This window comes from Hypomesus transpacificus, chromosome 22 (genome assembly GCF_021917145.1).
Source record: "Hypomesus transpacificus isolate Combined female chromosome 22, fHypTra1, whole genome shotgun sequence".
NCBI classification, from domain to species: Eukaryota; Metazoa; Chordata; class Actinopteri; order Osmeriformes; family Osmeridae; genus Hypomesus; species Hypomesus transpacificus.
Genome location: NC_061081.1, coordinates 6428103 through 6455713, shown reverse-complemented (window position 1 = coordinate 6455713; position 27611 = coordinate 6428103). Strand labels below are relative to the sequence as shown.

The 27611-nt window shown below is 48.8% G+C and overlaps 6 protein-coding genes across 6 annotated transcripts; 3 read left to right on the top strand and 3 right to left on the bottom strand.

Annotated features, from left to right (window-relative positions):
• Positions 1 to 113: 113 nt before the first annotated feature.
• Positions 114 to 2508, bottom strand: LOC124484175 (poly [ADP-ribose] polymerase tankyrase-1-like). The gene is given in 3 exon segments (XM_047044976.1): positions 114 to 835; positions 1474 to 1696; positions 1698 to 2508. Coding segments are annotated over 3 exon segments (744 nt in total). The 5' UTR covers positions 1932 to 2508; the 3' UTR covers positions 114 to 548.
• Positions 2509 to 2636: 128 nt separating this feature from the next.
• LOC124484176 (heat shock protein 30-like) lies at positions 2637 to 4125 on the top strand. Its single transcript, XM_047044978.1, has one exon. It carries the CDS (start codon positions 2648 to 2650, stop codon positions 3284 to 3286), a length of 639 nt encoding a protein of 212 aa, XP_046900934.1. The 5' UTR covers positions 2637 to 2647; the 3' UTR covers positions 3287 to 4125.
• Positions 4126 to 4412: 287 nt separating this feature from the next.
• On the top strand, positions 4413 to 5624 carry LOC124484647 (heat shock protein beta-11-like). The gene has a single exon (XM_047045651.1). The coding sequence runs from the start codon at positions 4851 to 4853 to the stop codon at positions 5484 to 5486; it is 636 nt and encodes a 211-aa protein (XP_046901607.1). The 5' UTR covers positions 4413 to 4850; the 3' UTR covers positions 5487 to 5624.
• A 904-nt stretch (positions 5625 to 6528) lies between these two features.
• On the bottom strand, positions 6529 to 13078 carry carm1l (coactivator-associated arginine methyltransferase 1, like). The gene is made up of 13 exons (XM_047045650.1): positions 12808 to 13078; positions 11922 to 12047; positions 11713 to 11798; positions 11521 to 11625; positions 11249 to 11359; positions 10638 to 10815; positions 10302 to 10392; positions 9442 to 9523; positions 9246 to 9331; positions 8057 to 8146; positions 7468 to 7605; positions 6910 to 6999; positions 6529 to 6782 (listed from the first exon to the last, which is right to left on the bottom strand). The coding sequence occupies exons 1-13, from the start codon at positions 13031 to 13033 to the stop codon at positions 6773 to 6775; spliced, it is 1419 nt and encodes a 472-aa protein (XP_046901606.1). The 5' UTR covers positions 13034 to 13078; the 3' UTR covers positions 6529 to 6772.
• Positions 13079 to 14685: 1607 nt separating this feature from the next.
• On the bottom strand, positions 14686 to 21594 carry LOC124484364 (antigen WC1.1-like). Its single transcript, XM_047045257.1, has 11 exons — positions 21369 to 21594; positions 20183 to 20266; positions 19737 to 19769; positions 19251 to 19550; positions 18651 to 18956; positions 18226 to 18522; positions 16978 to 17283; positions 16552 to 16851; positions 15946 to 16275; positions 15677 to 15765; positions 14686 to 15605 (listed from the first exon to the last, which is right to left on the bottom strand). Exons 1-11 carry the CDS (start codon positions 21592 to 21594, stop codon positions 15483 to 15485), a joined length of 2394 nt encoding a protein of 797 aa, XP_046901213.1. The 3' UTR covers positions 14686 to 15482.
• A 457-nt stretch (positions 21595 to 22051) lies between these two features.
• Positions 22052 to 27028, top strand: pum3 (pumilio RNA-binding family member 3). The gene is made up of 17 exons (XM_047044921.1): positions 22052 to 22100; positions 22479 to 22554; positions 22663 to 22968; positions 23142 to 23280; positions 23386 to 23461; positions 23792 to 23885; positions 24013 to 24079; positions 24188 to 24362; positions 24488 to 24591; positions 24681 to 24858; positions 25009 to 25062; positions 25156 to 25236; positions 25396 to 25538; positions 25658 to 25880; positions 26010 to 26097; positions 26229 to 26319; positions 26424 to 27028. Exons 2-17 carry the CDS (start codon positions 22488 to 22490, stop codon positions 26551 to 26553), a joined length of 2016 nt encoding a protein of 671 aa, XP_046900877.1. The 5' UTR covers positions 22052 to 22100; positions 22479 to 22487; the 3' UTR covers positions 26554 to 27028.
• Positions 27029 to 27611: the final 583 nt, after the last annotated feature.

Genomic DNA, 27611 nt, shown 5'->3' with positions numbered 1-27611 from the left:
GTTCGTTGCCAGGCTTTTACAGAGCTAGATAACGACCCATTAATTTGAATGAGGTGTGCTGGAGCAGGGAAACGTCTAAAACATGCAGGACAGGGGGTCCCTGAGGACCAGGGTTGAGAACCACTGGTGTACAGGCAGATGTCTCTAGCACAGCTACTGAAGCAGTAGCGTACAGTACACCTTTATTCAGGTTGTTCTATCATAATGATAGCCACAGAGGCATTTACAGACTGGTGGAATGGAGCCTCAGAATAGAATACATGCAAAAGGACGCAGGCCTGCAGACTCTAGGGTCACTGTGGACCAGAGGATCAAGCAGGTGTCACCAGTGTGTAATTGCATCGCTCTTCAATACACATTTTTCCTTCCTCTCTTGCCTACACCAGGGTTCAAACATGAGGGACTCCCGAACGCAACGACAGCCTCTCATAAACACCGCTATAGCCAGCTACGCCACCGAAAAAGTAAGGAGGCAACGAGAGAGACAGGAAGAGGCAAGGAGACAAATAGAGGCAGGGGTAGGCGGACACAGGGGGAAAGGAGGGGATCTAATCCAGCCATTCCACAGCGCTTGCCATAATGGGGTCTGAGTAATTAAATGAAGCCCTACCAATGCAGACATCTATCTTGCCCTTGATTGCAGCCTCGTGCAGAGGAGTGTAGTTCCAGTTGTCCCTGGCATTGGGGTCCGCACCCTGGCACAGCAGCAGGCCGACCACCTCTGCATGGCCGAAGGAGCAGGCATTGTGGAGTGGGATCAGGCCCCCGTCGTCACGGGCGTGCACGTTTGCACCTGTCTGGAGAAGGTGCTCCACCACATCCTTCCTACCGAAGCCTGAAAAAATAAGGACAGGTAGGTAAGACAGTGGGTGTGTGGAGTGTGGTGGGATAGGGCATGGCAAAACAAGTGATAGGATACAGTGAGAGGAGATGAGGAAAAGCGATGTTTAATGTAAAGAATCTGCTTGACAAGCACCCACAACAAACAAAATATAAGCTACAACAAGCGCCAAATTAAATCTACATCCAAAACAATTTGTGTTAGGTGGAGCCTTTTGTATTGCTTTTTAGTAGCGGAGTATTAAAAGTTTGAGATAATGATTTGTTTTGATAAACTAACTTTGCTGTGTCAGTATGTGTCTGTTATGATGTTGCTAGCTAACGATATGCATAACGGTAAAGGAAACTCAGCAAGCTCAGTTCTTGTTGTTGACATCCCACCCAAAGTAACCCATCCCCCACCCTAAAACTAAAGCTAGCTGTAGCCTCTCTGGCTAGCAAACCCAGCGAACCAGCAAACAAACAACACATAAGTTGGTCCTGAAAAAAAAAGTTTGTAAAGAAGGTTGCACGATACAGACATATGTCCGCCAAACAAGCCAGCTTTTTTGTTATTTTAACAATGTATCTACACAGTATCAATACTAACTAGAACTATCGAGCTATGTTTACAAACTAGCGAGCCAATGCTACCTGCAGCGAAGTGGAGCGGGGTCGATTTTCGTCCAGCCATGTCCTTGGCATTCACGTTGACGGAATCCACCAACCTCTTCACCCGCGATACATCTCCATTCCGACAGGCTTCAAATAGCTCCCTGAATGCTCCGCTTGAGCCACAGCCTCCCCCGCTGCTGCCCGGGCTAGAGCTGTCGGAGTCCGGAGTCGAGCCAGAGCTGCTGACACCCCCCGGTGGTCGTAGATGTGGAACTGGTGCTACTGCTACTGCTCAGAGCCGGGGTGGGGATGTCGGGAGAGACTGGGGATAGCTCTGGATCACCCGCACTTTCAGGCTCAGAACCGGCTGGAGGCGATATAGGACCGTCGACAGTTGCCGAGGCAGATCCAACGGGAGGGGGAGAAAGCGAGCTACTGCGGGGTGGCAAAGAGAGGCTATGTTGCTGCTGCTGGGAAGAGCGACGAGACGTCGCCATTTTCACAACAGTCCCACTTGCAACCAGTTAAGCTTGGACCAACTTCCTGGCAGTGGAAATCTCCAGCTTCCGGTTGCTACTGTTAGTTGCTGTCAGTTGTTGTGTCCCCTTGGCTTTGAAGGGCTAGTAGGAGCAGACACAACCATGTCTCCCTCTCTGCCATTGTATTGTCCAATTCCTCTAAGCTTTGACGCATTTTAATCGGAACCATAACACCCGGTTTTCCTTCCCCACAATTTCCCTAGACATTCATGAGAAAATAGGTTGTGCTTATACAACCTATACATTAAATCGCTATTTTCATTGTGGGAGTTCTGTTTTTTTATGTACTTGAGTGTTTTACAGTAGTTACAACAATCTGGTAAAAAAAATTAAAGCATTTTTATTAACATTACGTTATCTACTTTCTTTTGGGGAAATTATTATAGATCTGACCAATCAAAGTTGACACAAACTCACATTCAGAAGACAACTGAGACAGGATGACAAAACTTCCCATTCTATAAGATACAACACTGTTTACTCACTTCCAGGCAATTTGCCTCCCTGTGGAGAAATGTGGTAAGTACTGGAAAGTTCCTGAATGTGCTGGAGCTCCTAGTGGCAGGATATAAAACTGGGAAAATCCTAGGGCTCAGACAGAAAGCTACAAGCAACACTGAACACACTGTGTGATCTCAAAGCAAGAGGACTCAACACAAAACCCTCCAGTGACGATGCTGCGCCTCAAAGTACTCCAGTCTTCCCTCAGACCAGCCATGGACCTCTACTGGCCTGTTCGCTGTCTCTGGCCAGAGCTGCGGCCTATTCTACTCCAGCAGGACCTGCTGCAGAGACACATGAAGGAGCTCGACAGCAGTCTGGAGATGATGGAAAAGCTCCAACACACCATCTTCCAGGAGATGGACCCCAGCCCAGCAGCAGCCTCTGCGGCCATCCAGCCAGTCTCCTACCAGCTGAAAAGAGAGGGAGGGCGCTTCGCCCTGACCCTGGACACTAAGGACTTCTCCCCAGAGGACCTGTGTGTCAAGCAGGTGGGCAGGAAGCTGAGAGTCAGTGGGAAGACGGAGAAGAAGCAGGACGATGGGAAAGGCTCCTACTCTTACAGATGTCAGGAGTTCAGGCAGGAGTTTGACCTTCCTGACGGGGTCAACCCTGAACAGGTCACCTGCTTGTTGGCTCAAGACGGGAAGCTCCACATCCAGGCTCCAAAGGCGGAGTGTCCAGAGGAGGCCGAGAGAGTGGTGCCCATCAGCTCGAGCCTGGAGCAGACACAGTCCCCGCAGTGCCTCAGCTCACCCACAGGGGGCAGCACAGACTCACACCAGAAGGAGACCGCTGACAAGTTGGACTGATATGATTCTCTGTGCCAGTTAATATCATTTTATACTTTCATAAATCGTTTGTAGCAATTGCATTTACTCATGTTCTATCTACACTGATATTTACATTTTAATAATGCATTTTAATTATGTTGTAAAAAAATTAAAATAAATAAAAACGATATTTACCTCTGTTTATGAGTCACTCTTACCTGTGGTCAAACATGTAGTCAAGACCAACTTCCCTCACTTCCTGGATTGGAATACTTTCTTGATACTGACCAATAATATAAATGACAGTCAATTAAGAAACAATGCCCTTATATGAACAAACCCTGCAAGTCTGAAGTGTTCGGGGTGGTTCAGTCATGGTGTAGGTAGTATTTTATATTGGGTTCATGAGTCAGAGTCCTCCATACTGTAAGTGAGCATGTTTTATTTGCTGACGGTCTATTCACAACCTAACCATCTGATTGAAATAGAACTGAGTGCAGAAACAATGTTGTCACCGGTGTCAAATTCAGATTCTCTCTCGCGGAAAAAGACTTGGAATAGTGACAATAGTTAAATATAACCACCTAATACAGGTCGTGTTGGAAGTACATTTCTCCTTGATATTTACCATTTAGTATTCTAAAGCGTTTGTCTACGCTTTCATACCAGATCATTGTTTCCTAACCTTCAGTAGTCTATCTAACTGCTAGGACAGTGGCATCAGGGATATCTTTAGGCTTGTTGTCATGAAGAAAATAGTTTATCTCAGAGTGTGAATGACCAGTCAGGCAGCTGTCACAAATTCCCCTTTCTGTCTCTCTCTGTCTGTCTGTCTGTCTGTCTGTCTGTCTGTCTGTCTGTCTGTCTGTCTGTCTGTCTGTCTGTCTGTCTCTCTGTCTGTCTGTCGGTCTGTCTCTCTGTCTCTCTCTCTCTCTCTCTCTCTCTCTCTCTCTCTCTGTCTGTCTGTCTGTCTGTCTGTCTGTCTGTCTGTCTGTCTGTCTGTCTGTCTCTCTGTCTGTCGGTCTGTCGGTCTGTCTTTTTTCTCTACTCTGAAGCCCTCCTGTTTTATTGCTCCCTTACTGCCCCCCCATCTCTCTCTCTCTCTCTCTCTCTCTCTCTCTCTCTCTCTCTCTCTCTTTCTCTCTCTCTCTCTCTGTGTCTTTCTCTCTTTCCCTATGCTTATCAACCCCCTCTTGTGTGTCCCGTCCAAGTGACCGGCCACTGAGCCTAAACCCTGAAATAGACCCGAGCTCCGTGATCATGGCATGTGGCAGCAGGGCTGAAGTAACAGCCAAATGCTGTTTTGGCCTATGAGTAAAGTTACGTAGTCATAACAGAAAACCCACCGTCACTGGAATGCTGCTGGAAGTTTCCAGCCCAGTATAAAAGGAGGCCGGCCGTCTCTGATCAGTCATAAGCTCATTCGGACTCAGAGACGATCACACAAGCACCAACAGAAAGACGAGAGGAGAGGAGCAAAACAAGACAGCAACAACAACAGAGATCAAGAGGCTAGTACCAGCAGAGACCAAAGGAAAACCAGAGGAGACCAGCGGAACCGAGGAGAGACCAGTCAAGACCAGAAGAGAGACCACCAGTGAATATGCTCTGCCCCAGTGTATTCCAGCACCCCACCAGCCCCTTCATGGACCTGCACTGGCCTGTCCGCAGCCTGTGGCCCGAGACGCGCCCCCTCGTTTACCACATGGAGCAGGAGATGATGAGACACATGCAGGAGATGAGGCACAACATGGAGTACATGGAGCGCCTGCACCAGAAGATCTTTGAGGAGATCGACCAGTCGGTGTCCTCCTCCTCCTCCGTCTTCCAGCCAATCTCTTTCCAGATGGGGAAGGACAGTAATCTCTTTGCCCTGACCCTGGACACTAAAGACTTCTCCCCAGAGGACCTGTCTGTCAAGCAGGTGGGCAGGAAGCTGAGAGTCAGTGGGAAGACGGAGAAGAAGCAAGACGATGGGAAAGGCTCCTACTCTTACAGATGTCAGGAGTTCAGGCAGGAGTTTGACCTTCCTGACGGGGTCAACGCCGAGCAGGTCACCTGCTCCCTGACCAATGGGCAGCTCCGGATCCATGCACCACAGCAGGCAGTGACTAATGGGAAAGAGAGGGTGGTGCCCATCAGCTTTGCCCCTGCCATCGCGCCCGCCCCATCCCCTCAGAGCTCTGGAGCTGAAGGCCACATTCCCATCCCTGTGGAGAATGAGACCAAGAAAGACTGAACATCTGCATCTGTCTAAAAGTTATTTTTGTACAGTTTGATAAACACTGTGATCTGTAGATTAAATTAAATTATGCATTTTTGCACCTTCATTTTAAAACAATAAATCTTTCAAAAAAAGCTTTGCCTGTGAGTGTTTTATGATGATTCTATTACACAACTTGTTGCAGCTCATTACTGTAAGAGCTTACATTTTATACACATTCATTAATCAGACGCTAAAGATCTAAAGTGGCACACAAATCAAGACTTTGTGTGCATTATCTAGAATTAGAATGTCTTAGCTAGAGAATTACAGAGATGTGCCAGTTAGCTCTGGAAGTCTGGAAGTAATTTCAGCACTCATCTTCACCAACTTCGTCACTAAGTTATTGTTAATTAATCTCCACTAGAGGGCAGCACATTGTCATTCTAGTCATTTGCAGAACATGAGTGGAGTTCCAGAACATGCTGGGTTCATTCCAGAACACGCTGGAAGAGTTCCACACTCTTCAGTCTGACTCAGGAGGGCATTCAGCGTCCAAGGCGTATTCTGTAAGGATTGGAGTCTTCTTCAAAGTACTTCATGAATGCCATGCCTGTCATAAAGAAGATGGAACTTGATTTTGCTCAGCTAATGCCATGGCCGATAGTTTGGCTACCATTGTCCTCCCTGCCACCTCGTTGAGAGAGTCAGGTCTGGCTCTTAAGCCAAAGCCTGCCCTCCTAATCAATGTTTCCAGTCTATTACAACCTGCCACTCTGATGCCGCAGCCCCAGTGGACAACCACATGGAAGACAACACCCACCTACGCTGCTGCTGACACTCAGTCCCGAGGCCTCATGTGCTGCAGACTGCCAGTCCCAAGTGGTCTGTAATGCAGGCAGCCTGTGGAGCATCCACCTGCATTGACAGTAGTTTGTCTCTCAGGAACAGGGGCTGTGTGGTGTTAAAAGCACTGGGAGGATAGTGTATATGTGTGGAACCCTCTGGCAGATGTCTGGATTATAACGTCCCATGCCCAGACCTGTTTTAACAGGAAAGTAGACTTGACAAGAAACACTCAGCTTGACGTTGTTTATTTTTTGCTCTCACACCATTTCCATAAGCCTCTCTCTCTCTCTCTCTCTCTGTCTTACTCTCTCCACTTGCATTGATACTGCAGATTCAATTCATTTGAATTCCTCAACAATACATGTACAATACAGACCTTTGCAGCAGGGATATATGGTTTAATAGTCTGAGAACACTGATGCATTGAGAGTGACTGGACAAGGGTGGTGGACCCATCTGTGGAGGGCGTCCCCTTAGGCATACCTGCAGAGGAGAGAAACATTTCAAACGGTTTGAAATCCTCCCTGCACGTTTCACACGACAATTTGGATAAAGGGGGGGGGGGACGCAGGCCCAGCCGCTGGAGAGGCCGGCAGAGGTGTCAGCTGACCTGAAAAAGAGGTTCTTGAGATCCAGGCTGTTCCCAGACCTGAAGCCTGACTGGTCCACGACTGCTGAGATGTCGATGTCATAGCTGTGCCTGGCAGGGACCGGGGAAGAGGCAGAGGGATGGGAGGTCAACACCCACCACCCACCTATACAGCTCCACACAGGCCATGTCTCCTAGCACATCCTTATGGCCCTCATCTCCTCATCCCTTTGGGACTGGTCTCCAAACCCCTGGTCTTCTCGTCCTCTTAGTCCTAGTCCACTGCTTTCTATTCCCCTATATCTTAGTGATGCGGCCTTTGTCCATTACGCCCCCAAACTATGGAACACATTACCCATAAATATTAGGGAAGCAAACACGCTAGACTGCGGCCTATGTTCATAAGGGTTTTATTACTTTTATGACTTATATTATTGTTTTATTGATTTTATGTAAAGCACATTGGGCTGCAATTCTTGAATGAAATGTGCTATATCAATAAAGTCTTATTATTATTATACCTTTAGTCCCTTATCCCCACCAACACCCTTCTGTCTTAGTCCCCAGTTCCGTCCATACCTCATGTTGGCAGTGAGCAGCACAGTGCCAGACAGCGTCTGACCCATCTTGGCAAACAGAGGAGTCTGCAGCAGGCAGCGGACCTGGTACCAGTGTGTCAGAGGCTCTGAGGGAGAGGTGGACAACCACACCGTCGCCCTGGACAGGAGGAGAGAGAGAGAGAGAGAGAGAGAGAGAGAGAGAGAGAGAGAGAGGGGAGAGAGAGAGGGAGAGAGAGAGAGAGAGAGAGAGAGAGGGAGAGAGAGAGAGAGAGGGAGAGAGAGAGAGAGAGAGAGAGAGAGAGAGAGGGAGAGAGGGAGAGAGGGAGAGAGAGAGAGAGAGAGAGAGAGAGAGGGGGAGGGAGAAAGAGATGGAGGCCTTGTTTAGGTTGGCACACTTTTGCAAAGTCAGCAAGCTCTTGTCTGTTTGTCATTTGTCTTCGCATCCACAAAGCTGTAGATGTCAAGTTTGGAGTCGTTTTGACCCTTTTTGAACGGAAAGTGCAGTGATTATTAGTTGTTCTTGTTTGCTTGACAGACACCACAAGCTGACAAACTCTGCTTCCAACCAACACCGTATTTAATAGTTGTTGTTGACCAATAGCTCTTACTTGGATCCTACGAAGGCCACGTCGAACCAGAAGGCGATCCCATGGACCAGCCCAGACTGGAGGAGTGGGAACACAAAGGGAATCTCCATCCTGACACAACACACACACAGCTGCCTGGAGAACAGTGACACCTAGATGGCACGACGGCTGGTGCAAGTTCAGCCTTCAGAGTGAGAGTCAGAGCACACAGCACACAGCACACAGCACACAGCACACAGCACACAGCACACAGCACACAGCACACAGCACAGAGCACACAGCACAGAGCACACAGCACACAGCACACAGCACAGAGCACACAGCACACAGCACACAGCACAGAGCACACAGCACACAGCACACAGCACACAGCACACAGCACACAGCACACAGCACAGAGCACACAGCACACAGCACACAGCACAGAGCACACAGCACACAGCACACAGCACACAGCACACAGCACACAGCACACAGCACAGAGCACACAGCACACAGCACACAGCACAGAGCACACAGCACACAGCACACAGCACACAGCACACAGCACACAGCACACAGCACACAGCACACAGCACACAGCACAGAGCACACAGCACACAGCACACAGCACACAGCACACAGCACAGAGCACACAGCACACAGCACACAGCACACAGCACACAGCACACAGCACACAGCACAGAGCACACAGCACACAGCACACAGCACACAGCACACAGCACACAGCACACAGCACACAGCACAGAGCACACAGCACACAGCACACAGCACAGAGCACACAGCACACAGCACACAGCACAGAGCACACAGCACACAGCACACAGCACAGAGCACACAGCACACAGCACACAGCACAGAGCACACAGCACAGAGCACACAGCACACAGCACACAGCACACAGCACACAGCACACAGCACACAGCACACAGCACAGAGCACACAGCACACAGCACACAGCACAGAGCACACAGCACACAGCACACAGCACAGAGCACACAGCACACAGCACACAGCACACAGCACACAGCACAGAGCACAGAGCACACAGCACACAGCACACAGCACACAGCACACAGCACACAGCACAGAGCACACAGCACACAGCACACAGCACACAGCACACAGCACAGAGCACACAGCACACAGCACAGAGCACACAGCACACAGCACACAGCACACAGCACACATCACACAGCACAGCTCGTACCTGAGGAGGTCCTTCTCCTTGGTCTCGGTGAAGCTGATGGAGTGCTTGATGGACTTGGCCATCAGAATCTGCATGTCAAACGTATCCTAGAACACAGACACAGTGAGGAGGAGCTGTCCCACTAGACCCCCCCCCTCCCCCTCCCCGGGCCCTCCAGACCCTGTCAGCCCCCCCCCCCCCCCCCCCCCCCCCTCACCACGATGGGCTGCCTGAAGACCTCCTCTACTGCAGCGCTGTGCAGCCCACTCAGGTTGATGCCATAGAAACACCTCTGGCGCCTGGGGGAGCGTGCACACAGGGGGAACAGTTTGGTGCTTGTTTACGAGGAAAATGAGAACAGGGAGGAGCGGGAGGGGATGTGAGGGGGAGGAGAGAGACAAGAAGGGACTAAGTTGGGGTGTGGGGGCTGGGGGGGGGGAGTGATGGACAGAGAGGGACTGAGAGGGGACTGAGAGGGTCTAGTCTGGTCTGAGGAGGCAGACACGTCAGGGTCGGACTGTAGCAGCCAGCGTCTTATGCCGACAGGAAATATGCTTGGCTGAGGTCAAAGCCCGGTGCTAACCTACATAGACTGTCACACTCAAACACACACACACACTAAATACCCTGGCAGCACTACCCCTAGTCTGCTGAGTGAGATGCAACAACATGAAGGGGGTGGAACATGACACTAGGGGAGCACAGGAGAGGAAGAGGGGAGGAAGAGAAAAGGGAGAGAAGAGAGGAAGAGGAGAGATAGACGTGGGAGGGAGGGAGGGAGGGAGGGAGGGAGGGAGGGAGGGAGGGAGGGAGGGAGGGAGGGAGGGAGGGAGGGAGGGAGGGAGGGAGGGAGGGAGGGAGGGAGGGAGGGAGGGAGAGGAAGGGTCATCATGCTCCGTTAACACACTGGCATTCAGTTCAGCTCTCCTCAGGAGAGAGGAGGGGGGGAGAGGAGACGGGAGGAGGGGAGGTGAGGAAAGGAGAGGGGGAAGGAGGGAGAGAAGAGAAGGGAGGGAGAAGAGATGGGGGATGTGGAAAGAAATGGCATATCTGTCAGTGTGTGTGTGTGTGTCCCACCAGAAGCTAGCACGAGCGTAGTGTTCTATGTAGAGCTGCTCGTCTGTGAAGGGGGCCAGGTGGAGGTCACTGTAGGACGGGAACATGAGACCTGCACACATACACACACACACACACATACACCCACACATGAATCCTAAAAGGCATTATCATCACCAGAGCATGCTTTTAGTCTATAAGACCTTGGTACTCTAGTTCTTAGTGTGTGTGTGAGAGGTTTTAGTGTATGGTGTGGGGAGAATGGTAGGGGTGGTGGTGGTGGTGGTGTGGGGTGGTGGGGGGGCTGGTGTGGTGTGGGGTGGTGGGGGGTGGTTGGTGGTGGTGGTAGTGACTCACCGTTGGGTTGGAGCCACTTCCTGGCATGGACGTAGCTCTCCAACATCCTGTCGTTGAGCAGCATGTATCCGATTGGCTCAGAGACGATGATGTCGACCTGCTCGGGGCAGCACACCTCCTCCACCCCGCCCTTCAGGACACACACCCTGTCTGACACACTGTTACTGCTCATCAGGAGCTGCAGGGGGGAGAGGAGAGGACACGAGAGGAGGACACTGCTCCTGTCAGAGAGAGACCCAAATCTAGTGACTGATCTGATTCATGTCTGCCCAAGCATCCACCCTTACCCTCACCTACCCTCGCCCTCATGGTGAGTCTCCTAGAAGCGAGAAGAAAACCACAGAACCCTGGATGACAGCCCACATAGTGCCTAAACGCACGCACGCACACACACCCTTCCCCCTCCTGTTATTTTGCATGGCTTGACATTCTTAAGGAGAAATGACTTGAGGCTTATTCTGGCCCAAACTGTTTTTCTGGGAGGGAGGGAGGGAGGGAGGGTAAGAAGGGTAGGAAGGGTAGGATGGAAGGTATGACGGAAGACTCGACTCTACACTTGCTATTGCTGACCTATTTGTGTACTTGCTACTTGTGTAGCAGATAGTGGGTACCTGAGTGTACTTTACAGCGGGGCTCGTCTGGACAGTGTACACCCTCCTGGCTCCTGCCTGCAGGGCGAATAAGGACAGGATCCCTGAACCAGAGCCCACTTCCAGAACCACCTGGAGACCAAACAGTATCATCATCATCCCACACAGAGCAGGTACAGAACCTGTCATGTTCAACTAGAGGCTGGGTAGACAACCTAAGGTAGAACCCCTAGGGGGTAGACGCCTTGTGAGGCCAGCTAGAGGCCAGTTAACACAGGTGTCTGAGGGGTCACCTTGTCTCTGAAGTCAGCCTCGTTGAGCAGGATGGCCTTCTGGTATGTAGCTGTCCTCAGGTAGTCCTGCAGCATGTTCTGCTGCTGTGATAAATGCCCATGGAACTGGAGGGGAGAAGAGCGAAGTCAGGTCAGCAAAGCCTTTACCCACCTGGAGATGAGATTATGGGATGGTGGCTAATGGTCACCTACATGACCGCGCAGGGGGGATGAGTCTTGGGATGTCTGCCTCCTGCAGCTGGCTCTTCCCATCAGTTGGTCCAGGAAGTCCTGCAGCTCTGGTGGAAACAGGAAGCAAACAACATGCTGTCCAGGTAACACCACCACTAGTGTTATGATGACGTTATATCAAGTATGAACCGGCTGTGTTTGCAAGGTCGATACACTTCAAAAGTCCTCACCTCTAGGTGTCCTAAACTGCAGCAGGACACTCAGGTTGCCAATGGTAACTAAGAAGGAACAGCTTCCGACAATGCAGCGTTCGGTCTCCGTGGTGACCGCAAACCTGAACACACAGGCTCCAACGCCTGTACGGGAACACACAGCCGTGAGGGGCTGGTTTGAGCGGCTCACAGACAGCGTTAGTATAGCAGCTATGGCTTCTGCTGCTCTGGAAGGCTCTCCACAACAGCAGGACCAGTGTACCAGAAACATATACCACTGCATGCTGCACACACGCCCACATGCACACATGCACAGAGGGCAGTAAATCACCCTAAGTTGTCAGCGGGTCAGGAGACCACACAGTGAGGAGAGGAAATGTGCAATGTAGGAAATAGGAAAATGTCATGCACACGTGCACATAGAAAACACATCCACTCACACACACAGACACAGTACACACACACACATACACACACACAGGGGCATGCTCATAGAATGGAGGAATGTGTGGGGGAGTAAGGCTGTCTGGTAACAGATTCAGAGCTCTGATCTGGCCTGCCTCTACCACCTCAGCACCAACAGCCTCACCACATCTGGGAGGCCTGCTCTCAGACAGCACATCTGGGAGGCCTGCTCTCAGACAGCACATGCAGTGGAAACACCCCCTCTTGGTGGACACGATTGTTTTACTCAAAGCATCGCCATCTCTCAGGTGGACTTACAAAGACGCTCTGTCGCAGGCTCACTGGTATCCACACAATAACATTACTATGTATTTTCTGTCTAGCTGTATGTCAGTGTGTGTGATTGTCCATGCATGTAGGAGGGTGTTTGTCTGTGTGTGTACTACATCCATGTGTCCATGTGCAGTGTGTGTGTGTGTGTGTCCTACCTTCTACTCACCATCATAAATGTTGAGCAGGGGGCCCCCCTGCCGGGTGATATGAAGAGACAGTTCCTGGTCTGGTCTCTGCTCTTTCAGCCCCACCTCACACCTGCCCACCACCTCACCCCCCCTCACCACCCCCTCCTCCACACCAAACACACGGACATAGAAACCCCTCTCCTCCACTGTCCTCTCCTCCACCCTCCCATCCTGCACTAGCTTGTTCTCTGCTTCTCTTTCCATAGCTCCATGTGTAGTGACAGCAATTCCTAGTCAGTCTAGTGAGTTTGGTTTATAAATATTGAGGGAAGGAGGGAGCACAAGAGGGGAGGAATAGAGGGAGGGAGCAGGAGAGGGAGGAATGGGAGAAGAAGGATAGACACGGGGCGTGTCTTACGACTGGAAACATCTGGAGCTGACGGCATTTAAAGTAAGTACAATTTTAATCTCTGCTCATCACTGCCCCCTTTCAGTCAGTTGCAGCACGACAGCAAACCTCAGTCCTTGAATTCATCTTGTTTAATTTTTATGCTGATGACACACAACTTTATCTGCCTTTGAAACCCAATGATAATGATACTGTTCAACCTCTTTTAGACTGCATTTCGGATATAAAGAAAAGATTTCTTCCGAGCGGTGAACGGGACTGCACCCGACTACATCAAGTCTCTCCTCAAGTTCAAGTTCAAGTCTTTTATTTGTCAGGTACAAAGAACAACACAAGGTTTGACTGGGCACTGAAATTCTTAAGACAAGACAATGCAAGCACCTGGCATAACATAACATATAAGTACACAGAACATAATTTACATCTATGATGAGCTTAAATAAGTGAAACTTCCTAAATATACAGATAGCAATAAATAATCGACTATACTAACCCTAATACTAAAACTTCCTAAATTACAGATAACAATACATAGTACACTATACTAACCCTAAATGCACATAAAACCTGTTTCAACCCTATAACCTATTCTAACCTAAGTGGAGTACAGTACTCCTGCCTTACACCCCCACCCGCAACCTACGGTCTTCATCTGACAACCGTCTGGTGGTCCCACCTCTCGAGAGTGCCCAGTCCCAACACAAGCTCTTCTCCTGTCTGGCCCCCCAATGGTGGAATCAGCTCCCCACCTCCATCAGGGACACTGACTGTCTCCCCACCTTCAAGAAGAGGCTCAAGACGCACTTGTTCTGGGAGTACAACGGCACTAGGAATGATTGGCTGGACCTGATGTTAGTTTCCCCCAGGATCACAATGACTCTTATTGAGAGACTTGTTGCTCTTGTTGGTTTGTTGTAACTGTCTTAAAATTATTGTACTCGCTGTGAAATATATTGTTGTTGCTTGCTTTTTCCACAGGTACACTCTTGCACTTTTGAGGTTCTTGCTGTTTAATTGTAACTTGTCTAACTACATGCTCTTATTGTTCTTCCCTTTGGGACTTATTTGGGTTCACAATGTATGCTTCATGTTTGGCTATCCACAATGTTTGGGGCCATCTCGTTGTTATGATCAGTGACCTATGCACTTTTGTAAAACTCTCTCTTGGAGGTCACTTTGGATAAAAGCATCTGGTAAATGCATAAATGTAATGTAAATGTGTTCGCACAAATTACCACAGGCTGTCCTCTGAAGAACATGCACTGTTTCTCTAAAGACGAGTCATCTAATACACTAGCAAGCTTGTAGCTTCACTTGTCCTTGTTGCAGTGGACAAATAAAGTTCAAATTAGCTTGAGATGCATGTTAGATAGATAGCTTGGATAGCTTCCTGTGGTGCAGGTCAGTTCTGTGTTCCCATGACAATGTGTTCTGTTGTCAGGAGTCTCCAAGGCAACCACTGCTGGTGAGTAAATGACACATGTAAAATGAAAACACTGACTAGTTCTTCATTTTAACTAACTTTATTGTCAGGAGGCCAGGAGAACAAATTCAAATCCTCTTAACTATTTGACCTCTTAACAACGAAAATCGTATTCTTATTAAAAACAACGTCAAAAAACACTCAGCAAGATAGAAAAAATTAAGTATTAAACACGCAACTGCTGTTGCCATTACAATTGCAATAAACATTTTTTTTTACACTTTTACTATAAAAACAATCATCACAAAATTACGTCATATTAAAATGTGTTCATAAAGCAAAACTTGTCAAATACAAAACAAGCTTTATTCATAAAATAATTGTAAAATTAAAGGAATTTGAATCTTTTTTGTAAATGGTGTCGCTAATAGATCCAGGATTAGACTAGCTTCCTCATAGCTTCCTCATGGCTTCCTCATAACTATTTGCCCTCTTAACACCCCACCCCTCGTAATCTTATTCTGAACCAAAAACCGAACATCTTATTCCTATTACAGTAAAAACGACATCAAAAAACACTTGAGAGTAGAAAAATATCAGCAAGGTACAAAAAATGTAGTATTAAACAATCAACTGCTGTTGCCATGACAATTGCGATTTTAAAAAGCAGCAAGGAAAAAAGAACAAATTTTAACAATAAAAATAATCATAACAAAATTAACTGTGATCACATAAAAATGTGTTGATAAGTGAAGAAATCGTTTGAGTCATATAATCTTTTTTTTGAATGGCGTTGCTAGCAGATCCAGGATCAGACTAGCTTCCCTCAGTGCTGCCAGTCACCATTGGCAGGGACTCCATGACTGACCTCAGATCAGCGTCTAGACAGCACTCTCCTCCTGCTCCATCCTCAGGTCTGCTCTCTCCTTTCCTGGCCCAGCTTCAGCACTGAAATGCAGGGAGACCAGCTCCATGCTCCCCCTCTCTGCAGGCTTCCTGGTGGTCTGGAGAGACACAACAGAGTCACGGAAAGGGGGAGGAAGGACAAATGTCCCTTGTGAACAAACTACAGTACCTTAAAGTACAGATAGAGGGCAGTGCTGGACGTCAGCAGAGTCAGCAACACTAATACCACTCTGATGATGAAAGCTGGCAGAGGATTGGCTGGAACAGAAACACAGCGAATCAGGAGATAGATAATCATCAGATCAGATCAACCACCAAGGTAAAGACACATCCTGTACCTTCCATCTCCAGTCTAAAGTGCAGCTACTTGTTTTTAAAATGTGGAGATGAACAGACTAAACTGTTTTAAGATGTTTCTGAAAATCTATTCTCACTTACCTGCAACAGTGAGAGAGAGTAGCTTACTCTCAGAGGTGAAGTTATGAGAGAAAACGTACTCTTCATAAACACAGCTGTAGTTCCCTTGGTGGGTGTGGTCTGCAGCAGGAAACAGGAAGTTGGCAGAGTGATTGACAGCTGTGAGGGTATGTGTCAGGGTTGTGTTGGAGCCAGTGAAGATGACATGGAAGGAGCCTCCTGGGTACTGTGGCTGGATGGAGCAGGTGATGGTAAAGCTGTGGTCCCTGAACACCTGCAGCCCCTGCTGCTGGTCCTGGGAGGCCCCTAGCATGGAGGAAGACAGGGAGATACCAGGCTGCGACAGGAGATCTGCAAACAAAGGGGAAATGGAAGGGGAAAACAGAAAAGCAGGTGAAGTACTTCTCTTATTTAGCTGTGATGATAACATCGGCATGGCAACCATGTACAACAGCGCCACATGACACCTGCGGTGGTTCCGGATTACATCTGTAGGGGGCAATAGTCTGCTCAAAACCTTAGAAACATTCTATAAAGGTATAGTTTTTTGGAATGTACTGACAGAAATAGTGACTTGGTTTAACTACCAAGATCCCCAGGTGAATGTAACAACATTGTGTGTGTTACCTGAGCAGATCACTTCTGTGACAGAGGAAGTGTTGAATGTGTTCCACCCGTTTGCACACTCCCTCAGAGCAGACTCAGTCCCAGCACAGCGAGATGAAAACCCCCATGCAGGACGATCTTCATCACCACGATATTGTCTTCTTGAAACAGCAGATCCACAGTCCAGCTCTCTACAGACTACAGCTGCATGCTTAATGCTCCAGATGGACCTTATTTCCAGTTGTCTCCACTCTTCCTCATATTTGAGCTCCACTATACCAGCACAGCGACTACCTCGATCCACCAACCTCACATTAGAACCTGGAGAGACAAGAGACAGTCAGGTCCTCTGACTCTGCATCCTAATAAAACACTGCTCTCATCTTTCCCATAATCTCTCTTTGAGTGAGAATCTGATGTTGAGAGACAAACTTGTTCTTCCAGTACCTGAGCAGGTGAGTTCAACAGCACTGCCAGGTGAGCAGGTGTTTCTAGGTGAGTCTGAGGTGTCACAGTCAAGGAGACGGGACTCCTTGCCTCCACACTGGAACTCTTTATCCCAGAGTGGACCTTTCCCTTCTCCATAGAGCGCCCCCTGGAGGGCTAAAGGAGCCCCACAGCCAAGCTCCTGACAGACCACCTCTGCATCCAGCCTGTCAAAGTCAGCTTCACACACTGAGACCCACGACTGATCAGACCTCACCTCCACTCTGCCAGAGCAGAGACCAGCTCCCTCCACAAGCCTCACAGACTCTGAAGGAAGAGAGAAGGTCAGTAAGGACATGGAGACAGAAAACCGCAATAAAAGTATGTGCTTAATAAACAGTACGTGTTCCATTAATATTCTTTTTTTTACAAGATTAATGTCTTGACAAGACATCATCCTTGAATTTATTAAAACAAGAACAACCCAATATACCAATAATAGTTATAGACTGTAATCTATGATAATGTTCTGACAGCTATTGACTGGATCATTGTGTTTGTTCCTGAATACACCTGTAGGGAGCAGTAGGCTGTTGTAAACCTTTGTTAAAGGTCCCATGACATGAAAACTTCACTTTAAGAAGTTATTAAAAATTAATGAGTTCCCCTAGCCTGATTTTGGTCACCCAGTGGCTAGAAATTTCCAATGGTGTAAACCAAGCCCTGGGTATCTTCTCCGCCTTCAAGAAAATGAGAGCTCAAACGTTTGGTTTTGAAAACCCCCCTATATTGTGATGTCACAATAGGGGATCATCTCCCCTTTCTCTGCTTTGCCCGCAGAGAGTATTTGGCCCACCGATGAAAAAATGAGCTACGACCATGAAAGCGCGACATTGGTTTTTCCTCGAGACATTATGGCTTGCCAACGACCGAAACATGGCAGTTAGCCCCGCCTCTTTTTTCTTCACAGCATTTAAAGCTACAGACACAAAAACGGCACGTCCTGAGGAAAGCTCATTGTGAGACTGCTTGTAGTGGCTGTAATTCTGCACCAAGGCTGAATTTCGGGAAAGAGACTTCAGATGCAGTATTAGGGGACCACTAAGACCTATATAAAAGCATCCAAAACTGCATGTCATGGGATCTTTAATGATCTATTGATGTAGTCTTTGGTAATGTACGGATAGCTACTGACACGTTCAAACTAAGTAATGTGTGACTATTAAGATCACCAGGTGAATGTAACAACACTAGACCTGTGTGTGTTACCTGAGCAGATCACCTCCATGACAGCATAAGTGCTGACCCATTCTTTTACTGTTCCACACTCCCTCAGAGCAGACTCAGTCCCAGCACAGTAAGATGTAAACCCCCATGCAGGAAGATCTCCATCACCAACATCAATTTTTGTTGAAATTACAGATCCACAGTCCAGCTGTCTGCATACTACAGCTGCATGCTTTACATTCCAAATAAAACTGTACAGTAGTCTCCACTCTTCCTGGTGTTTGATCTCCACTCTGCCAGCACAGCGACTACCTCCATCCATCAACCTCACATCAAAACCTGGAGAGACAAGAGACAGTCAGGTCCTCTGACTCTCTGCATCCTAATAAAACACTGCTCTCATCTTTCCCATAATCTCTCTGTGAGTGAGTAACTGATGTTGAGAGACAAACTTGTTCTTCCAATACCTGAGCAGGTGAGTCCAACAGCACTGCCAGGTGAGCAGGTGTTTCTAGGTGAGTCTGAGGTGTCACAGTCAAGGAGACGGGACTCCTTGCCTCCACACTGGAACTCTTTATCCCAGAGTGGACCTTTCCCTTCTCCATAGATTGCCCCCTGGAGGGCTGAAGGAGCCCCACAGCCAAGCTCCTGACAGACCACCTCTGCATCCAGCCTGTCAAAGTCAGCTTCACACACTGAGACCCACGACTGATCAGACCTCACCTCCACTCTGCCAGAGCACCAACCAGTTCCCTCCACAAGCCTCACAGACTCTGGAGGAAGAGACAAGGTCAATATGGACATGGAGACAGAAAACCACCAATAAACATGTTTTATGTCCCTCAAGAATGATAAAAACAGTTCAAAATTATTTTACGTGAGGTGAATCTATCAAGAAATGAACGTGCTTACATTTCTTCAGAAAAGGACACCTTTATACAGTATCTAATAACAATCTGAAGAAGTGTTCTGTGGTAATGTACAAACAGCTCATTAGCAAGGTTCAGATTAAGTAAAGTTTGACTACCAACATCCCCAGGTGAATGTGACAACATTGTGTGTATTACCCGAGCAGATCACTTCTGTGAAAGAGTAAGTGTTGAATGTGTTCTTCATGTGTCCACACTCCCTCAGAGCAGACTCAGTCCCAGCACAGTTAGATACAAACTCCCACGCAAGAAGATATTCACCACCATTATAGCCTCTTGTTAAAACAGGAGATCCACAGTCCAGCTCTCTGCATACTACAGCTGCATGCTTAATGCTCCAGGTAGACTTTCCATATAGTTGTCTCCACTTTTTCTGGTGTTTCATCTCCACTCTACCAGCACAGCGACGACCTCCACCCACCAACCTTACATCAGAACCTGGAGAGACAGGAGACAGTCAGGTCTTCTGACTGTCTGTACAGTCCAGTCTAGAAACTACCTCTAACCTTATCACACCAAACACAGTTGTGTTTCCCTAGACTGACACAACAAATACAACTTTATAACTCAACAACCAGTAGTGCCTAGTTAGTTGTCATGGTAGAAGGCTCATGTTCTACCAACCTGGAGGTTCATCCGTGACTGGAGCCTGGGAAACTGAGGAGAGAAAATAACTTCAACATGACTTTACCTTCATTTATTAATGTATCTTTCATTCATCCACTTATCTGTCATTCATCCACTCATCTGTCACTAACTAGTCCAGCCTTCATTCCTCACCCCTCCCTCCCCCTGACTAACTTCTTCACCCCCTCTCTTTCACACAACCTCTCTTACCCTCCCTCCTTCTCTCCCTCCCTCCTTCTCTCCCTCCCTCCTTCTCTCCCTCCCTCCTTCTCTCCCTCCTTCTCTCTCTCCTTCTCTCCCTCCCTCCCTCCCTCCGCTCTTACCCTCCCTCCCCCAATACAATGTATAACAGTCATATATGCAGTAACACAAAAATTTACCAGTATAGGGCAGTTTTATACATTACTAATACAAACATGTGTACAGGTACAACAGAGCCCTACCTGGGCTCCAGAACATGACCACCAGCATTAGGACAGAGAGCATCTCTCCCTCAGACTGGGTCTCGACTGGGCTGTAGAAGACTTCTGACTGGGGAGTGGACTGAGGGCCGAGGACACAAACTGCTGCTTCACTCCTATCAGTTATGTATCTTCAGTTTCCTGTGATGCATTTCCACATCTCGTCCAACTTGTCTGCTTTCATAATTAATATCTCTGGAACCATCTTGTAGCTCACGTTAGGGTGTCAGAGGCAGGGCAAGGGGAGTGGTCTTACACACACACACACACACTCACACACACACGCACACACTAGGGTTGCCACCTTCAATACAGAAACATAAGGGACACCTGCCGCAGCGGGGGCCGCACCCCTCAGGCCCGATGACGTGCCAGTGGTGGTAACTCACAACTTAAAACATGTTTTATAAAAATATTAAGATTGATAAATGGACATAATAAAAATATATCTTCTATTGAAATGTGAACAGATGCACTCAGTCTATCTCTATATCACAACTCAAGTGGTCATATCATCATAGCTGAATAGGACACAGCTATGACAGTAATAAACATAGGCCAACAAAGTTTGACAGTGACCACAAAAAATTGGCTTTTGGAGGAACTTGTGAGATGTAAACTATATTTTATTAACTTATTAAATTAACAAATCCATAACTTATTAACTTTAAACTAAACAAATACTTTGATACTCAAACATTTATATTGGCTGAAAAAAACATTGTGCAGAAGACTTGCAAAGGATCTTCCATGAACATCATGAACACGATAACATCAGTGGACCAAAAGTAGTAGTTGTCAGCGGGTCAGGAGAGCACACAGTGAGGAGAGGAAATGTGCAATGAAGGAAATGTCATGCACACGTGCACATAGAAAACACATCCACTCACACACACAGATACAGTACACACACACATAACTTAATTATAACATAACTCTGTATTTTTTGAATAGCTGTGCATCGGTGTGATTGTCTGTGCATGAATGAGTGTGTTTGTCTGTGTATCCATGTGTCCATGTGCAGTGTGTGTGTGTGTGTGTGTGTGTGTGTGTGTGTGTGTGTGTGTGTGTATCTTACCTTCTACTAGGAGGGTGTTTGTCTGTGTGTGTACTACATCCATGTGTCCATGTGCAGTGTGTGTGTGTGTGTGTCCTACCTTCTACTCACCATCATAAATGTTGAGCAGGGGGCCCCCCTGCCGGGTGATATGAAGAGACAGTTCCTGGTCTGGTCTCTGCTCTTTCAGCCCCACCTCACACCTGCCCACCACCTCACCCCCCCTCACCACCCCCTCCTCCACACCAAACACACGGACATAGAAACCCCTCTCCTCCACTGTCCTCTCCTCCACCCTGCCGTCCTGCACTAGCTTGTTCTCTGCTTCTCTTTCCATAGCTCCATGTGTAGTAACAGCAATGCCTAGTCAGTCTAGTGAGTTTGGTTTATAAATATTGAGGGAAGGAGGGAGCACAAGAGGCGAGGAATAGAGGGAGGGAGCAGGAGAGGGAGGAATGGGAGAAGAAGGATAGACACGGGGCGTGTCTTACGACTGGAAACATCTGGAGCTGAAGGCATTTAAAGTAAGTGCAACTTTAAACTCTGCTCATCACTGCCCCCTTTCAGTCAGTTGCAGCGTGACAGCAAACCTCAGTCCTTGGATTCGTACTATATAGGTTATTTCAGATAACTTAATACAGTTAACCATTGTAGTACATTATACATTATACTTGTGGTCATATTCTCTTTGGAAAAAATGTTTTCTTAGAAGACTAAGGAAACACCTGCCGTAACACTTTACCAAAGTCGCAAACAACAATGTACAAGGCATTTTACGTCCGTGCGTGACGCTCGGTCTGATGCATTCTGCCGTTAAGCAAAACGTCCGGGACGCATGGGAAGGTATGTAAACGTGTTTTCAGTTCTACCCAACTCTTCGGGATTATTATTAAAATAAAAGTATTGCCCTTGATCCTGTGCCATTGAAAATCTTTAGCTAGCTTTCTTATTGCGTTTTGCACAGCTCATAATAAAAAATAGTGTGTGTGATCATGTTAGCAAAGTGACTTATGATGTTTTGTTGTCGTGTTAGCTAGTTAGCTCGCAAATTATGTCATATGAGTCATCATTGCCTCTTTAGTCGTATAATTATAAGTTTATTTGTTGGTATGACGTGCTATGATTCACATAGAGATCGATGTTAATAACAAACTGGCAAACATTAATGGCAAACATATTTATGAGACAAGATCATGAAACAATCTCGTCTGTTGCGAACAGAACTTAACCATGGATGTAAAACCCAAGAAAGCGTTCTCCCCCAAAGGTGGAAAAAAATTTGCACCAAAAAGAAAAGGTGAGTGAAGTTACTTACTGCAGTTTGTGTCTGAACGAACTTACTACACACGGCAAATAGATTGTAAACTGTGTAACGTCTTTAGTAATAAGCAACCATCTTTCTTAGATTCCATAGGGAAACCTGGGACCAAACAAACTGATAAACCAGGAGGTCATGGGACTGCTAAACCTGGTGTTCAACGGACAGGTAAACTAAGTGGTCAACGGACAGGAAAACCAAGCGGTCAATGGACAAGTAAACCAGCCGGAAAACCGACAGGAAAAAGGCCGTTCAAGCCCCACAATGCAGAGAAGGGTAAGAAGTTTGTGAAGTCAGAAGGGAATGGAGCTCCAAAGAAATTCCTTAAGAAGCCAACAGATGGAAAGTTCTCCAAAAAGAGGAAGTTCACTCCTGGAGAAGGGAACGAGGAGGGTAGGACATATTTCTGTTCTCAGACTAGTCAATCAAATAATGTAACTGTCTATTTGTCTTATATCGTTTCATTCAATCACCTGTCTGTCTATATGCTTGTCTGCCTGCCATTTTGTTTGCGTTTAAATACCGCTGTCTAACTCTGTGTGTGTGTGTTTGTGTGCCCATCGCAGGTTCAGAGGCTAAGAAGCCCAAGTGGGATGAGTTCAAGCAGAAGAAGAAGGATCTGAAGGTATCTCGGCAGCAGTTGGAGGGGAAGGAGAGGTTCCAGATCATCAGCAGGGCCAAGCAAGTCTGGGAGATCCTCAGGAAGTAAGACAGCCAATCAACACGTTTGGCTTCTCTTGTTCCGTTTCGTTCAGTGCACACACACACACACACACACACGGATGGATGTGACTGTTGTTTCGTCCGCAGGAAGGATTGTAGCAAGGCAAAGAGAGCCAACCTCGTTAAGGAGCTCCATGATCTGATCCAGGGAAAAGTCAAGTCTGTAAGTGTCCCCCTGTAGTGATGTCATGCTGTTTAACGCCTGTCTGCTGGCACTGTAATGACGTAGCTACGGGTACAGCTGCACCCATGTCATTTGTGCCTGACAAATCTGTCCCTTCCTCTCCTCCCTCTCTCTGGACCCCTCCCCCCCCTTCCCTCTCTTGACCTCCTACCCTCCCTTCACCACCTTCTCTTCTGACGTCCCGCCTCATTTTCTCTCCCGGCTTCCCCTCCTCTCCCCCTCACACCCTTTCCTCTCCCCCTCACACCCCCTCCCCCCCCCCCCCCCTCTCTCCCCCTCACACCCCCCCCCCCCCCCCTCCTGTTCCAGATTGCGTTTGCCCATGACTCCACGCGCGTGCTGCAGTGCTACATCCAGTTTGGGAACGACCAGCAAAGGCAGGAAGTGCTCGCCGAACTTCAAGGTCAGCCACGGTCTCTTCAAAACAATCCCCCCCGTCTGTCCCACCGCCTGTGATTGTCAGGGCCTGTGTGTGAGGTGAGTGCGAGTCCTGTGTGCCTGATCATGCGGTTTTGTGTTTTGCCTTCCAGAACACATGGTGGAGCTGAGCAAGTCGAAATACGCCAAGAACATCGTCAAGAAGTTCCTCATGTATGGGTGAGTGGAACGCAGCGGGTCCCCTACAGAACCCTCTCCCGTAGGACCAGTCTGTTCATGTGTGTGTGTGTGTGTGTGTGTGTGTGTGTGTGTGTGTGTGTGCGGCAGCAATAAGGAGCAGGTGCAGAGCGTGATGCTGGCGTTCAAGGGGAAGGTCAAGCAGATGCTGCGTCACTCGGAGGCGTCGTCCGTGGTAGAGTACGCCTACGACGAGAAGGCGGTGCTCGCTCAGAGACTCATGCTGACCGAGGAGCTCTATGGAAACACCTTCACCGTCTGCAAGGTCTGCGCGCACACACACACACTGTCATTGGTAGCACGGTCCAATTGTGCGCAAAGCGCTCGTTCTTCTGTGCGTGACTAGCCTGTGTTTGTGTGTGTGTCGCGTGCGGCTGTTCCTCCCTCCAGTCTTCAGAGTGTCCCACCCTGGAGAAGGTTCTGGAGACCCACCCAACGAAGAACAACACCATCCTGGATGAGATGAAGCAGAACCTCACCCCGATGGCTCAGAAGTAAGTGCCAAAACACACGCCCCCCCCCCCTCCCCCCGTGCACGCGCTTCACACACACCCTCCTCTGATGTGTGTGTGTGTGTTCCCAGAGAGGCGGTGGTCAAACACTCGCTGGTCCACAAGGTGTTCCTGGACTTCTTCCTGCACGCCCCGGCCAAGCTGAGGACGGAGATGATCGAGTCCATCCGCGAGGCTGTGGTGTACATGGCTCACACGCACGACGGTGCCCGTGTGGCCATGCACTGCCTCTGGCACGGCACACCCAAGGTGACCACGCCGCCGCCGGAGAGGGAGGGAGGGGGGTATATGTGGACGTGCCCATGCATCTGTGTGTGTGTGTAAAAGAGAGACTGGTATAGGCTTTCCACATTCATCTTGTGTGTGTGTGTGGACTGATGAATGTGTTCTGTGTTTCAGGATAGGAAGGTCATCATTAAAACCATGAAGACGTACATGGTCAAGTTTGCCACGGTAGGAGTCGATCTGATCGCAGACAATCGTGCCTCTAAATCTGTTTGTGTGACGTGACTTCAGTGTACCGTGTGTTGTATGTGTTCCCTACAGGGGGAGTTTGGCCACCTGGTCCTGTTAGCAGTGTTTGACTGTGTAGACGACACCAAGCTGGTCAAACAGGCCGTCCTCCTAGTAAGATCAATCTCTGTCCGCCTTTCTTAACTTCGATCACTGTCTTTCTGTTTCTGTCTCTCTATATCTCTGTCTGCCTGCATTGATACTGTTTCTCTGTCGTGCTCTCTCTCACCCCCCCCCATCCCTCACACTCACTCTGTCCCCTCTCCCCTGTAGGAGATCCTGTCCTCTCTTGATGATGTGATCACTAACAAGTACGGCAGGAAGGTCCTGCTGTACCTGCTGAGCCCCAGGGACCGTGCCCACCTGCTGCCCGAGATCCTCCAGGTGCTGCAGCGCGGCGACGGCAACGCCCACAGGTGAGGCCCCGTTCCAGCCCTCCACGGCTTCCGATTGCCGCGCGCCAGCCCCGCCCTGCTCCACTCCCGTTCCCTGATTGGTGCTGACCCTCCCTTCCCCTCTGTCCCTCCTCCCCCAGTAAGAAAGATGCAGCTCTGCGTCGTCAGGAGCTCCTAGAGGCAGTGTCGCCGCCCCTGCTGCAGCACCTGTGTGACAACGCCGCCTCCATGGCGACGGACAAGGCCGTGAGCGTCACCATCAGTGACATCCTGGGCGCGGCGGTGGGGGACCTGCGGCCCGCCATGGAGGCTGTGGCTGAGCTGGCTGCACCGGACTTCACGCCAGGAGGCACAGACGGACAGGTGTGTGTGTGTGTGTGTGTGTGACTAGTGTGGCGATAATGTGCAAAGTGTGCTGTGTGTGAAATCTTCCATTTGTGCCAGCCGCTTTGTGTGTGTGTGTGTGTGTGTAATGTGTTCTTTTTTCTTTAGCTGCACATGTGTGAACATGCTGCTGGTCACCTGGTCCTGAAGTGGCTGATCGAGCAGGACGCCAAGATTCAGGAGGCTGGCAGAGAAGGTAGGTCACAAGACCTCACCTGTGTGTGTGTATGTGTGTGTGTGAATGTGTGTGTGTGAATGTGTGTGTGTATCCTGATTGTGTGTTGGTGGTGTGTGTGTGTGTTGATCCTGGGCTTCCTGCTCCCTCAGAGCGGTTCTCCAGAGTGCTGCTGGAGAAGGTGGGCCTGGAGCAGATGAAGACCTGGGTGCATGTCAACAGAGGAGCCATGGTGCTGTGCAGGTCAGGGCGCTCACTCCTAGTGGGGATGAAGAATGCACACACACTGTTCTGTCTTCGTCTTGACGTTCTAGAAGAATCACTCTCTCCCTCCCCCCTCCCCTCAGTCTTCTGAAGAGTGCCGATGTGGACGTGGCCGCGGAGGTGAAGGAAGGGCTGATGTCCATGACTGCTGACCTTCAGAAGATCAAGAACAGCAAAGGAGTTGAGGTCCTCTTGGAGAAGCTGGCTGCATAGCTGAACGCCCTGACTTCCCCTTCACCTGTCTGGACGCACACACACACACACACCACTGCAACCTCATGGACCCTCCAGTTCTGTTCTGTTTCAGCAGAGAACAGTCCTGCTGAATGGGTTGGTTGTTCTGACTCTTGACTCAAAGCCTCGGCCATGATGATGATGGTGATGGTGGTGTGTGTGTGTGTTTGGAGCCTATCTGTCCATCCTGACCTGTCTGATGAGGATCTCTGGTCAGCAGAGGAACAGGAGCGCTCATCGCTAAGATACTGACCATCGGGGATGGCCAGCTGTAGTTACAGTATTTAAATGTAAAAATTCTCGGTTGAAATTCTGTGGCCACACAGACTCTGTTTTTGTATGACTTTGTAACTGTGGTTAATACTGATCAAGTGCTTCCTGACGGTCAGTGAACTCGGAAGCATTGTTGAAACAATTGTGCTAAACTATTGAATTAAACACAATGTCAAAGGTTTGAATGTGTACAGACTGCTCTTCATGTCCATCAAATCCAGCCACCGGCGTTGTTTATCTGACCTCATTTTAATGTTTTACGTTTCACTAGATTTTCAATTAAATCATGTGATCTCAGTGTCAAAGTATTAGTAAGTTGAGGTCTGTCTGGTTTCACCTACATCTGTTCTGGTGTGGTACTTCATTCCTTGGAAAGCACACACAGGATTAATCCACAGAATTGAGTGTCCTGCTTTCTCAGGTTCCACTTCTCTCTGGTTTTGTGTCGTGAGAAACAGCCCCTTCTCAGACTGAGCCCTGGGTCTCAGTCCACCTGGGCCCCGCGTGGTCTCAGTCCACCTGGGTCTCAGTCCACCTGGGTCTCAGTCCACCTGGGTCTCAGTCCACCTGGGTCTCAGTCCACCTGGGCCCCGCGTGGTCTCAGTCCACCTGGGCCCCGCGTGGTCTCAGTCCACCTGGGTCTCAGTCCACCTGGGCCCCGCGTGGTCTCAGTCCACCTGGGTCTCAGTCCACCTGGGTCTCAGTCCACCTGGGCCCCGCGTGGTCTCAATCTACCTGGGTCTCAGTCCACCTGGGCCCCGCGT

What these genes read in the sequence shown, in the direction of transcription:
- LOC124484176 (XM_047044978.1), top strand. Translation starts at nt 2,648, where the DNA reads ATGCTGCGCCTCAAAGTACTCCAGTCTTCCCTCAGACCAGCCATGGAC.
- LOC124484647 (XM_047045651.1), top strand. Translation starts at nt 4,851, where the DNA reads ATGCTCTGCCCCAGTGTATTCCAGCACCCCACCAGCCCCTTCATGGAC.
- carm1l (XM_047045650.1), bottom strand. Translation starts at nt 13,033, where the DNA reads ATGGAAAGAGAAGCAGAGAACAAGCTAGTGCAGGATGGGAGGGTGGAG. An exon ending in GAAGTGGCTCCAACCCAACG is followed by an intron (nt 10,393 to 10,637) that starts GTGAGTCACTAC and finishes GTATGTGTGCAG; the next exon opens with GTCTCATGTTCCCGTCCTAC. An exon ending in AAGGAGAAGGACCTCCTCAG is followed by an intron (nt 8,147 to 9,245) that starts GTACGAGCTGTG and finishes GTGTTGTGTCAG; the next exon opens with GATGGAGATTCCCTTTGTGT.
- LOC124484364 (XM_047045257.1), bottom strand. Translation starts at nt 21,594, where the DNA reads ATGGAAAGAGAAGCAGAGAACAAGCTAGTGCAGGACGGCAGGGTGGAG. An exon ending in AGTCACGGATGAACCTCCAG is followed by an intron (nt 19,551 to 19,736) that starts GTTGGTAGAACA and finishes CTGTCTCTCCAG; the next exon opens with GTTCTGATGTAAGGTTGGTG. An exon ending in CCCTCTATCTGTACTTTAAG is followed by an intron (nt 15,606 to 15,676) that starts GTACTGTAGTTT and finishes GTGTCTCTCCAG; the next exon opens with ACCACCAGGAAGCCTGCAGA.
- pum3 (XM_047044921.1), top strand. Translation starts at nt 22,488, where the DNA reads ATGGATGTAAAACCCAAGAAAGCGTTCTCCCCCAAAGGTGGAAAAAAA. An exon ending in ACACCTTCACCGTCTGCAAG is followed by an intron (nt 24,363 to 24,487) that starts GTCTGCGCGCAC and finishes TCCTCCCTCCAG; the next exon opens with TCTTCAGAGTGTCCCACCCT. An exon ending in TCAGGAGGCTGGCAGAGAAG is followed by an intron (nt 26,098 to 26,228) that starts GTAGGTCACAAG and finishes CTGCTCCCTCAG; the next exon opens with AGCGGTTCTCCAGAGTGCTG.